This window comes from Danio aesculapii, chromosome 16, assembly GCF_903798145.1.
Source record: "Danio aesculapii chromosome 16, fDanAes4.1, whole genome shotgun sequence".
Lineage (NCBI taxonomy): Eukaryota > Metazoa > Chordata > Actinopteri > Cypriniformes > Danionidae > Danio > Danio aesculapii.
This window is the reverse complement of record NC_079450.1, coordinates 29,103,308-29,116,247: the sequence shown is the minus strand read 5'-3', so window position 1 is coordinate 29,116,247 and position 12,940 is coordinate 29,103,308. Positions and strand designations below refer to the sequence as shown.

At 38.0% G+C, this 12,940-nt stretch overlaps 1 protein-coding gene across 1 annotated transcript in view; it reads left to right on the top strand.

Annotated features, from left to right (window-relative positions):
• Nucleotides 1-7,946, top strand: part of galnt1 (UDP-N-acetyl-alpha-D-galactosamine:polypeptide N-acetylgalactosaminyltransferase 1) — a 216,068-nt gene extending 208,122 nt beyond the window's left edge. Inside the window, exon 13 of the mRNA XM_056474779.1 lies at nucleotides 5,732-7,946. Within this exon, the coding sequence (XP_056330754.1) occupies nucleotides 5,732-5,878 (147 nt within the window). The 3' untranslated portion in view covers nucleotides 5,879-7,946. The remainder of the gene's footprint in view (nucleotides 1-5,731) is intronic.
• The last annotated feature ends 4,994 nt before the right edge of the window (nucleotides 7,947-12,940 follow it).

Genomic DNA, 12,940 nt, shown 5'->3' with positions numbered 1-12,940 from the left:
AATCAGCAGCATGCACCAGATGTTGTTGATAGAGCTGAATGTGTTGTGAATACAAAACGTACCTACTGCTCATCCCGGACGAGCCCCCAATCAAATTCTATCTAATTCACCTCCTGCGGGGACACATACATGTAAAGTTTAGCTCCAGCCTGCTCCAGAAACATTGCTTGAAGGTTTCTTGTAATCCTAAAGACCTTGATTAACCGTTTAAGTTGTCTGTAATTAGAGGAGGCCAGGGGTGCTAAATCCTGCTCCAGGAGGGCCACTTCCCTGCAGTGTTGCTCGAACAGACCTGCCTGGAAGTTTCTAGTAATCCAAAAGACCTTGCTGATTCAGGATTGGATTCCCCTGAAATTGGGTGGTACACAAGAGCAGTGGATCTTGAGCCCATGGCACTGCACAGTTTTGATGTCACTCTTGCTTGACAACCATTTGATGCCTTCTAAGTCTCTACGAATAACTTGATGAGTCAGGAATGTTTGATCTGCTCAATAAGATCCGACGTCAAGGTGAAACTTTAAAGTAATGAAAATTATTGAGTTGTAGGAGACTACAAAGGCAACTGTCAACAGTGTTGTGATGCAAAGTGCGAAACCCCTTCTGTGATGCATGCAGATGCTCTTGCTTTTCACCTCTAGGGTCTCGATGGCCTCGTATATGTCATCTAACATCAAAGACAGTCAGCTAACCCTGTAAAGCTGTCTGTCTGCAGGGTGTCCACTCATCCTTCTCTTGTACTGTATGTGCATGAACATCCACCCCGTGGCTTCCCCTACAAACACTGTTGAAGGGATGCTAGTTTAGTTAGATTAAATCACCTCTCAGTCAATCTTACATGTACATCATTTCATATACGACTACTTCGGGCCCAGCAAGAGTGAATTAGCCAAGGGGAGAACGAGGAAGATTGCTTTTGCATTTTTTTTTCTGCTGTTGGCTTAAAGAAACGCCTGTTACTCTAAAGCCTCCTCCTCCTGCTCCTCCTGCTCGCCCCAGATTTGAAGCCCCCACCGTGCTGGCCCTGTGCCTGGAGAGACGGAAGGCTGCACAGAATAGAGAACTCGAGCAGAGACTTTCCACTGTCAGATAAAGGTTCTGTTTTTCTCGTGGGGAGAAAGAGAGAGCGAGAGAGAGGCAGACTGGAAGGAAGGGAGATTCAGAGTGAGTGAGATCAGGAAATCTCTTGCCAACAAGAACACCTCTCCTGCATTCATTACCATACATTACCCACATGGGCTCTTCGACGCGAGCGTGTACCCTCACACCTTATGCAGTGTGTCTTATAGTTTCTACCTCCAACCTAATTGTATCTGTGCGGCTTAATGCTTCCCGCTAGACTGAAACTCTAGAGCACTCAGCTCACCCAAGGCCCATTACACACTCTCACACACATGCTCCACTGTAAAGCAATCCCTGTGCATTGACAATTTGTCTTTGCCCTGGAGCGCACAGGTTGTCCAGTCGTGCGTGTATAGAGAAGAGTGGCATGCTGCTTACTATCGCTACTATTATATTACACTATGAATCCTGAGCACAGAAATACCTGAATAACCTACTGCATTTGCCAGAATGTGCAGTATAAATCTAGCACACAGCAGTGGATCCCACAATGCAATGTGCTTAACTTAGACTTTTTTTGTCTACTGTGATAAATTTTCTAGAGTGCTCTAAATGGCACTGTATCAGAGGACATTTTAACAACCTCTTTATTAATTCAACTGGACTGCCAGTTGTGAGACACAAGCGAAAATTTACGTCACTCAGTTAGGTCATCTTGCAATTCAGTTTTATCAAGACTGAGCATATATAATGGTGCAAGCGCTAGTAATAGTGGTGGGCAAAATTTTCTATTGTAACTAGGGACGCTCCGATCAGGATTTTTACAGCCGATACCAAGTACCAATTCTGTAGCTTCAAGCATTATAATGCTTAAGGCACATTTTCCCTCTAAAGCCTGGTTTATACTTCTGCGTCAAGTGATCGGCGTGACCCACGGCGCATGCAACGCACGTAGCTGTGCATTCATACTTCTGCATGCTGATTCTGTTCCTCTGCAATAACACTTCCAAAACACTAGCTGGCAGTAGGTATTTATGTTCCTCTATGTCGAGTTTCTTCGCAGTTGTTTTGTTTTTTCTGAACGATTTCTTAATGTGCAAGTGGCTTAAACTCGCTAATTTTGAGGCAGGAACCGGCGGACGTGCAACAACTTTAACCATGAGGTAAACACAAAACAAAACTTTCCATCCAGAGCTCCTTCACGGGACTCCAAACTTGTAAACAATCGCTCCATTGGGCTAGCGTGGCTCTCGGTCCCGCCCACACTCGTCAGCGCTACCAAGCCGAGCAATCACAGAGCTTGCGCTACACGTGGTTGCGAAATGTAGTTACATTTTTTGAGGTGCGCTTCAGCGACGCCAACAGCCACGGGCCACGGCGAGGGCTAAGCATCCACGCGTAGGCTGCGCCGTAGTATGATGTTAAGTAGGGATGTCCCGATGTCCCTGTTTTTTGACCTCGAGTCCAAGTCACTTGATTTTGAGTATCTACTGATACCGAAACCTGATCCAAACTATATCACATAAAAAATAGAGTGAAGAAACAGATGCAAGATGTTCCTTGTTTTTTATTTAATTCACCTTATTTTAACATTCAACAACTCTGTTAACAAACAGAGCACTTCTGTGAGGTACCTTGAACAATCAAGTAATAAATAACATAAATTCTACACTTTTGGACTTCAGTGCAACAGTAAATATAATAAAATCTAATAAAAAAAACAAATAGCTTCTCAACTTAAAATTCCCAGCAGGCAATCCCAAGTTTACATATCTCACAGTTTGTTATAGGAATGTTGTCATCATCAACTTTATAATACCTCCAGGCCGCAGACATACTCGAGCTTTCGGCTTCAAGTTGCTTTAGTGTTGTAATTTGCCGGCATTTAATCAATAGAATCTTTGCAACGTAGTCATATCATGCCGCATACATTGCTGTTTCTGTGTGGTCAAGAAAAAGGTCTAACTCTGTGCCAGCGTATAACTATAAATGTGTTTAAAAATAAGGTGAATATTTATATATATATATTTGAATCCCGATCAGGAGGAAACGTGATCGGATCTCTACATCCCTAATATTAAATGAAGATCTCTCCTTAAGAGAATAAATGATGGATGCTACGTATAATCCCCTAAACACGTCTCTTATAAGATTATAGGTCCCTTATAGGTGTGAACATGTCATAGCCAGAAGCAGCTTTACATAAAATAATAGATCAAACTGATTTTTAAAAAATGGTAATAAAAATCACCTACAATACAATTTTTATTCACAAATTTTAATTACAATTAATTATTTTAATCTGATATATTTTGCTTATTTTTATATATAAGTATAGATTTTGTATGCTGGTCTTTTTGTAAAGCACTCTAAAAACTGTTGTTTTTAAATGTGCTCTATAAATAAAGCAGACAATTTGGAAACACTGCAAAATGATGAAAGAAAAACTCAACATGTCTCAGTCATAAAAAAGTTTGGGGCACATATTTGATGCACAAGAAATTTCAATACACACCTATAAATCCATTACTTCTTTAATAAAGGAAAAATGCCAATAAACTACTGTTTATTGCAATAAACATATTACAAAAAGTTATATTATAAAATATCTTTAGGCGATAACTTTACTGATCTATTCATTTAACCTAACAATTGTAATGCTTAACACATCACTGATCCTCTCGTGATCTGTTCTCTTGCACTTTCACTCTCGTCGCCTTGATTTCTGGAGTATTTTATGTATTTTGCAAGCGTCACGAAACCGCTATGAATGTGCGGGAGACTCAGGGAACTTCCGGGAAAGGTCATGAGGTTGGATGAGACACTAGATAGGGGCGATCGCTCGATATACAATGGCTTCAACAAAAAGACCGTCGTCAAAAGAGTCGTATCAATAAACTGTAAACAGAGGTCGCTCCACATCTGTCTATAATTTAGCTGCTGTGACGCGCAGCAATCACTCATGCCCCCACACATCATTTACCTCGTGTTGTAGCTGCTGATGTAAAAAAAAAAACCCGGGTGAGCACGTGGCACTTCCTCTGCTTGTAAACTCATAAACAAACACTTGTAGTCGGTTTATGAGATTGGCCAAATCGGCGAGTACCGATCAAGTCATTAAATGTTTGATTAAATGATTATCGGGCGATACCAATCTCCAGCCGATCAATCAGAGTAATTGTAACCCCTTAACCCGATTCCACTCTCTGGTGAACTGGCAACACAATGTTCACACTTTGTTTTTATGCGTTTTCCAAACATTCAAGATGACCTTTTTATTTGTTGTGTATATTTTGAGATTTATCCTTTAATGTGAACGTATACTTTGCCGTATATAGCAAATTATGACAAAATAAATGCTCTAAGAGAGCTTGTGCTTAATTTAACAATAAATCTGATTAATTGTGATAACAAAACATAATTAATTGCATGAATGTATAGTGAAATTAAGCATAAGCATTAAAACTTTTTCATATATTGACAGTTGCTCAAATAAAGTCAGATTAATTGCTCAGAAGTACATGATTAATCGTGATGAAAAAAATGACATCAGTTGAAACCCTTTTTAAAAATGTTCTAATAATTTATTGTACATACAGAGCTCAATAGTAGGCATTTGCCCCTGGTTTTTACCTGCTCTGCCACCATTTTCTCTGGCTCCAACAACACACACATTTATTTTTGGCGTTGTATCATTTATATTTAGTGCTAACTGATTAGTGATGGTAATTAGTTGTCATTTGCAAATTTGAATATGCATAGTATTTTAAATGATTTCAGCATGTTCCAGGATCATCAACGAGCAGGATATTTTTACAGTAAAAGCCAAATCTCAATGATGAAGTGCCTTCTATTTGTTGAAGCCAAGAATTTAATGCTATAAACACTTCATCTAGGTTGGAACAACAAGAACTAGAGTTGGATTTAACATCACAATACTCCTGCTTCCAATTGCCATTTAAGGAAAATGGACAAAACCCAATTTCGCCTTGTCTCATGAAGATGCCAAATGACCTGTAGGGTATCATGGTCCTAAGCAAAATAAGCATTGCAAAATTAAGAGGAACACCATTCATATTCACCTAACATCTGATTTTAGGGATTAATTTTATTTAAGGTTAAAGGGTTCACTTTTGTGTGCACATTAAACAAAAATAGTGACTTTATTCAACTGTTTCTTAATCTCAGTGTCACTATAGTGTGTGCTTTCATGATTTGCACTTGTCCATACAAAAAAATCCTAATACTTCAACACAATCTCGCGGCAATTCGTAACTTTTTGACTTAATGGCTAATTCGTATGAATTCGTACGATCTAATTCGTACGATTTAGTACGATTTGCTCATCCCCCAATGACGGTTGGGTTTAGGGGTGGGGTTAGGTGCCACGCCTCCTTTTTAAAATCGTACAATTTTGTATGAATGAACTCGTACGAATTCGTACGAATTAGCCACTAAACTGACAAAACGTAAAATACTTACGTTTTCTCTTGAGATCAGGCTGAATATTCCTAAATATGTTGTTAAAAAATATTCAATAATTCTCGATATCAAATTATATGAAACGTGATATCCTGAAAGTTTTTTTTGCAACATCACCCAGTTCTGAGTTGATATGCATCATGTCTCACTCACTGTAATTCTGTCTCTCTCTCTTTCTTTGTTCCTGCAGAAGCTGAGTCTGATACACGTGAACAGTAATCAGTGTTTGGATAAGGCATCTGAAGACGACAGTCAGGTGCCCAGTGTCAGGGACTGCAGCGGGGCCCGTTCACAGCAGTGGCTCCTCCGCAACGTCACACTGCCCGAGATATTCTGAGATCACACACACAGACGGACAGATGGAGAGACTCTCACAGCGTCGCTGATGTAGAGAGCGCGAGAGAAAAAAAAACAAAAAACAAAACTGCTTTTCCTCTCAATCCCAGTGGTCTGCCTTCAAAACGATCTGAAAGAACAGAACCGCATATGTATATGAATCTCCCATCACTCCACCTTGCCGAGGACGACGAACGAATGATGGAGAGAGAGACTCGTGGAGAAAGAAACTTGAGTTTGATGCCCTTATCCTGCTCATTCCTGGAGCAAGCGGGCATTTTGGTTATGTTTACGAGAACGCCTCCCTTTTAGAGTATCAGCGTGTGTGTTAATGTGTGTGTGATGCGAATGCGTGAGACGTCAGTCATGTCTTCTTTTTTATTTAAGTGTTTTTCAAGCCTTGTAGAAGTGAAGGGTATTTAGCACATGAAGGAAAGGCTGACGTGTGTCTGAGTGCATGTGTGCATGTGGGATTTAAAGTGTGTCACATATCCAGTGGACGTTCCAGTGGTCTGTTATCCGATTGAAGCAGGGGCTCCCCCTACTGGCCACAGATATACACACACGCACACATACTGACCTATCAATCTCCATCTCAGCCAGTGGACTACCTGCAATCCATCACCTCATTGATTTATCATCAATCAACAGGACGACTGAAAATCTAGGATGTTTCATATCATCATTGCTAATGTCACTTTTTTTTACTATTTGTTTTTTTGGATTTTGGGTGCCACATACAAGCACTTTTCACTTGTTTTGCTGTTTGTTTGTTTGTTTGTTTTTATTTAGGACTTTATGTCAAGTTTGTTTCTTAAAGGTATGATGGTAATTTAAATACACAAAAACCCTGAATTGTTGCCTTCCTCCGGGTTTCCAGCCCTTCGGTCGACATGGTTTAGCACTTGGGTTGATCGAGAATGGATGGATCATATTATTTGTCATATCGTTCAACTGTACAAGGGCTCGGTCTCACTGTGTTCATGTGCAAGAAAGAAGTCTTTCGTCTGATATCTTCTTTTCGTTTTGTTTACGCTCACTTTAAATCTGATTCTGTGTAGAATTTGTTTAATGCATCAGTGTATTCGGTGTCTGACAGTTGCAGCTCAACCCATTTCAGCTGATATCTTCAAATAGTCAGATAGCCTAAAGAGATTGTCACGCATTTCATTCTTCGGATTTTATTTTGATGTGAACGGAGATTTAATTTCAGCTGTTATTGCTGAAAACAAGAAAACCCATTGTTTTGAGATTTATCGTGGATTCAGGAATCAGTTTTTGTTTCCCTTTTCAATTCTTGACCCTGTCTAAATACTTCAAATGATCTGTACTCTTTGGGTCCCGACCATTATTCGTGTCTCTTACTGTATTTCTCAGCTGTATTGATAGAAAGTATGACACCGTGTACCAAAAATGATTCAAAATTGTAAGATTTTTAGGTACTAACGTGTTCAGAATGCAGATTTTAAGAAGATTTAACAGATTCTAAATTCTAAGATGAAAAACAGACTCTATATTCTGCAGAAAAATGATTTTGCATTAAGATTTTATAATTTAAAGACTTTAAAATGCAGATCCTAGATTCTAAAAATAATCTAAGATTGTAAATCATGTGATTCTACAAATTATTGTACATTTTAAGACCGTAAATGCAGATGTTTGATTTTTAATACACACATTATACTTATATAATTATATAAACCATTTAGGATTCTAGGTTTTTATAATAATTCTACGTAAAGTATGGCGAAGCTCTAAATTCCTGAATGCAGATTCTAGGTTATAAACTATCTCGTTTGATTCAAAGCGATTGTAGATTCTAATAAATAAGAGGGAAGTTTGACTGCAGAGATTGGTCTTGTAAGTATTTGGACAGGCCTCAAGATCACGTGTAGAGATGTGTGAGTGTGAATCAGTGTGTGTGTTTCTATTTGTCAAAGGGATGTCTTTTGTTTTTGTCTTATTTGTTGAACTGATGAGGGTCTGGCCTGCTGATTGGTGGGTTAGAAAGCCCTGTGTTGAGGTGATCCACAGGCTGGAGAAATAAACCACAGAAAGTTTACAGTCCACCTTCTCTGGTAGCGTTTATGATCTTTGTTAATGTGCACACACACACACTCTTAGTTTCATGGTAAAATGCTGCTTTACAATTTTGAAGTGCATTATTATGATTATTATTCATTTGGAACCGCTCAGATTGAATTAGTTGCTTGCAATGATCTGTAGGTTGTTGTTAGGCATAATGTTAAAAAAAAAATAATTTGTTCATTAATAGTTTCCATATTTTGTAACACAAGTGTTTTCCATTCATTTACAATTGTGACTTGCATTATGGGATGTTGATTTCTGCTCTCTTGAGTTTTACTGTTGAAAATTCAATTCTACAGTTTAACAAAGGGATTTTTATTGGCATTTTAGTACTTTGAAATAATCAGGTCAGAATAAAATAACAGAAAATGTACCAGCAGTATATTACAAGGTTTTACAACTCCAACCTAGACAATATATCACTATTAAACTGTTAAAAACGTCAATAAAATTCACTTTTTCAAACATTTTAAGGTTAAAAGTTGATGGAAGAAAGATCAAGGTCTCATAATGCAATTCAAAAGCATATATAAATGGAAAAATAAAACATGAATCACAAACATACAGAAAACTGCTCATTTACAGATACTTTTTACAGCACATTAAGGCTTAGTTTAGTACCCTCAAGCTCAAACATTAACAAAATGATCTCACATTTTCTAATCCTTCAACTGTGCAAGAACAAGGTTCAAACTAAACTTCACGGTTTTGTTCATCACATGGCGGAGCTGTCATCACCTTAGATACTTGGGTCCATGGTGATATCTTTTAGCACTTCTTTAGTTACTGTTTGATTGCATACATCTGACTTCATTTTACACAGCTTTTTAAAACTAGAACATCGCCCATGCATTAAAGGACTAAAGCGCTGAAAAGAACACTCTAATGATCTAATTAGCCAGTGTTTTGTATGCCTTGGAGAAATTTAATTGGATAAACTCATTTAACAATATTATATTTCCATGCTTGATCTATAGTTGAAAGATTATGGGAAGAATTTGTGGTTGTTTTGAACTAGAATACATTTGAGAGAATATTCCATTAAAGCTTTGAAATATGTTTATAAATAACTGCACATTTTATTTAACTAAAATGCTAATTGTGAATTATTATCTGAGTGGTGCCTGCTTTGTAAAAAATATCTGTTCATTAACAGTTTCTGTATTTTGTGCTTCACAAGTGTTTTCCGTTCATTTCCGGTTGTGAATTGCATTATGAGACTTTGATATCTGCTTGGTCGAGTTTTGATGTTGAAAATTCAACTCTACAGTTTAACAAAGTGACTTTTATTAACATTTTAGTAATTTGGAATAAGAAATTGTATAAAAATAACATATAGAGAAATAAATCTGTAAAATAACTGAAAATGTACTGGAGGTTTTTTTACAAGTTTTTTTTTACTGTAATATACAACACAAACCCAGACAATATAGTCACTTTAACTTATTAAAGATGTTAATAAAAGTCACTTTCTCAAGTTTAGAAGTTGTGGGAAGATAGAGCAAGTTTCCATAATGCAATTCAAAATAAATAAATGGGGAAAAATAAAAACATGAACACAAAATACAGAAAACTGCTTATTTACAAATATTTTTATAGTGTACACAACAATTTCCTGTTTTTGAGCCGGGACGGTGGACCTGATTTTAAAACGGCTACTTGTTTTGAGCAGTTACTAGAAAAAAAGTTGACAAAAAGTGATTGATTGAAGTCAGCACAATAGCCCAGTGGTTAGCACCTGAGTTCAAATCCTGACTCTTGGACCTTTTCCAGTCGTACCCCCTCTCTATCCCACTTTACTGTCCTGTTAAGTAAGGGCAAAAATAAAGTAGCGATTATAGTGAGAAGCATCAAATTTGATGAACATTTGCAAGCCATGTAGCTTTGACAGAGGAGCACATCTTTCTGCAGAAAACATCTTCCAAACCATGACACCACCTCCACCTTTACTGACTTTTACTAATGCTGACCAGCCTTTTGTGAGGCTGGAATGAGTTAGTGACATTGTAAAGATACAATATTCTAGAAGTAGGTGATGCAGTGGCGCAGTATATTGCTGTCGCCTCACAGCAACTGAATGATTCCAACAGCAGGTTCTCCAGATGAAGACCAAGGGACCAAAAGAAGTTGGTTGATCCATATTTGTAATTTCTAGAATTCATTCATTCATTAATTTTCTTTTTAGCTTAGTCCCTTTATTAATTTGGGGTCGCCACAGCGGAATGAACCGCCAACCTATCCAGCACATGTTTTATGCAGCGGATGCCCTTCCAGCCGCAACCCATATCTGGGAAACACCCATACACTCTCACTCACACACTACAAATAATTTAACCTTCCCAATTCACCTGTACCGCATGTCTTTGGACTGTGGGGGAAACCGGAGCACCCAGAGGAAACCCACACGAATGCAGAGAGAACATGCAAACTCCACACAGAAATGCAAACTGACCCAGCCGGGGCTCAAACCAGCAACCTTCTATCTGTGAGGCGATTGTGCTACTCACTGCGCAATCATGTGACTCCTCCTCTGCATATTTGTCTTTGCTATTTCAGACAAACCCAGTTTTCTTTCAAGCTATATAATGTTGGCTATTTTTTTAAAGCTTACGAAATGGCACAAATCCACCATAAAACTAACATATGCCACCAGAGAGTTAACTGGTCTTTTGAAACAAATCAATGTGTTTTTGTAACAAAAATATTTCAAGTTTTTAATTTATAAAATCAAGTTACTGACTTCTGGCAGCCTCCGAATGTGTGTTCTAGACAACTTCTTGGCTGACCTCTGATGTACAGGATGTCGAGTCAGTGATTTGAGTTTTTCTGCTGTACTTTTCATGTCGTGTCATGTCTTGTTGCTGGAATCCTGCTTAGGACATGGTGTTATACAGCATTAAAGAGCAGAATACAATTTAAAACTCCTCCGGTGTTCATCTGAAAGAAGAAAATCATATAAGGATGGCATAAATTATGGGGTGATATTCAAATTTGGCTGAAATGAATACTGTAAAATCAGCCTGTGCTAAATGAGTTTTGTCAAATAAATAAGGAAATTCCAAGCAGGTGACAAAACAACACCTACAGTATAACTGGGCGATATCTAAATTTTGATCAGCGTTCTTTTTCAAATATCTCATATATTGTGCTTGAGAAAATGTTACTCATGAAATATGCTTAAACAACATCTCTTACTTCTGTTAGCTGATCTTCAAAGGTGATCTCGAAATTGCAGGCTGTTCTCTAATTTTGTTCTCCATGTATGTGTGACTTGCGATCCTGGACCACAAGAGGTCACAAGCTTTTTAGGAATTGATAATTATACTGTACAACATCTGAATGTCAAAAATTATAGAAGTCTGAAAAGGCGGCAACACCAAAAGCTCCAAAAGTATCACATTTGTTTACTTAAAAAGACTATCACCGCACGTAACATTTCAAGCATATATTTCATTAGATATTTCATAGATTAGATGGTAACACTTCATTTTGATGGTCCATATGAGTATTAGTAGACTGTCTACTTAATATCTGTTGATACTGCTGCTAAACAGACATATAACTGACTATAAGAAACCCTAACCTAACAGGCTCCTAATAATCTAATGAGAATTAGTTGGCATGTAGATGCAATGTCAACAAACAAACCATCAAAACAAAGTGTGACTAATTAGATAAATGATATAAAACAGATATATTAGAATACATTAAATATATTTACAGAAGGAAATGTACAAACTGGCATCATAGAACTTGATTTTGACTTAATCTAATGAATTTTGGCCCATCCAGTGTATTTCTTGCTTTTCCCACAAATATACTGATACAACATAAGCCTGGTTTTGTGGTCCAGAGTAACATTTATGTAATAACTTGCTGAAATTTACCCCCCAAAAATGTGAAGCATTATCTTTAACCACAGAAGAGCTTAAGTGTGGCACAAACCGAAGCCACACATCCCTGTTTTATTACTGCTGCAGATGAGAGAGCCACGGCAATACAACCACCCGGCCACACAATTGATCTCTCTCGCTGCTGCTGAGACAGAGAGATAGTCAATAGCTGAGTTCAGTGTAATTGAGCAAGAGTGAATGGCAATCGATTTCAATCCCACCTCAATCCTTTCTGAGGTGGTGCAATTTATAGCTCTCTGATATGATGGGGAGAGGATCGGCAGAGAACACCTGGACTCATCAGAGGGCAGCTGAGGTCAAAGATACTGTAGTACTGCATAGAACATATTTCTGAGGTCATGACCATTATTCAACAATTAAGTTAGGTTTTTGAATTTAAATATTTCCAGAAATGTCAGACTGTTACGGTGATAGCAATCGTTGTCTGAATCTTGTCTGAAACTGCTGAGTAAAATATGCTGACAATTGTTATGTGGCATCTAAGCTTCCCGTCTGAAACTGTTGGGCTGCAAAACCAACCTCTGGTCTTATTCTGCTGGTGTAAAACTGGTGTCACAAGATTCTGCAGGACCTTCTGTGTCTGAATCTGTTTACCAGAATCTGTTGTTAGAAGCAAAGCCAGAAACTGTTGTTAGAAGCAAAACCAACTTCAAGTCTAAGTCTGCAGGTCTGAAACTGTGGATCTGAATCTGCTTTTGTGTATTTCATGTATTGTATGTATCATTAATGAGCCGAGAATCTGGGTTCTCTAATGACAGATATATTCATACAAACTTTTCATCTCAGCATCCAGTTCCCTAAAAGAGTTCTGCAAAACCAACTTCTGGTGTGAAAGTATTGCCAAGTATAGTTCTGCAGAATCAATGGCTGGGCTTTATCTGTTAAATTGAATCTGTAGGTTTTGCAGACTCACAAAAACAAAATATGAACAATTTATAAGCTATAACAGGAGCACTTTAATCTGCTGGTCTGAAACTACTGGCCAAAACATGCTAGTCTGAACCTGCTTTTCTGAAATGACTGGCCTGAAACAACTGGCCTGAACCTGCTGATCTGAAACG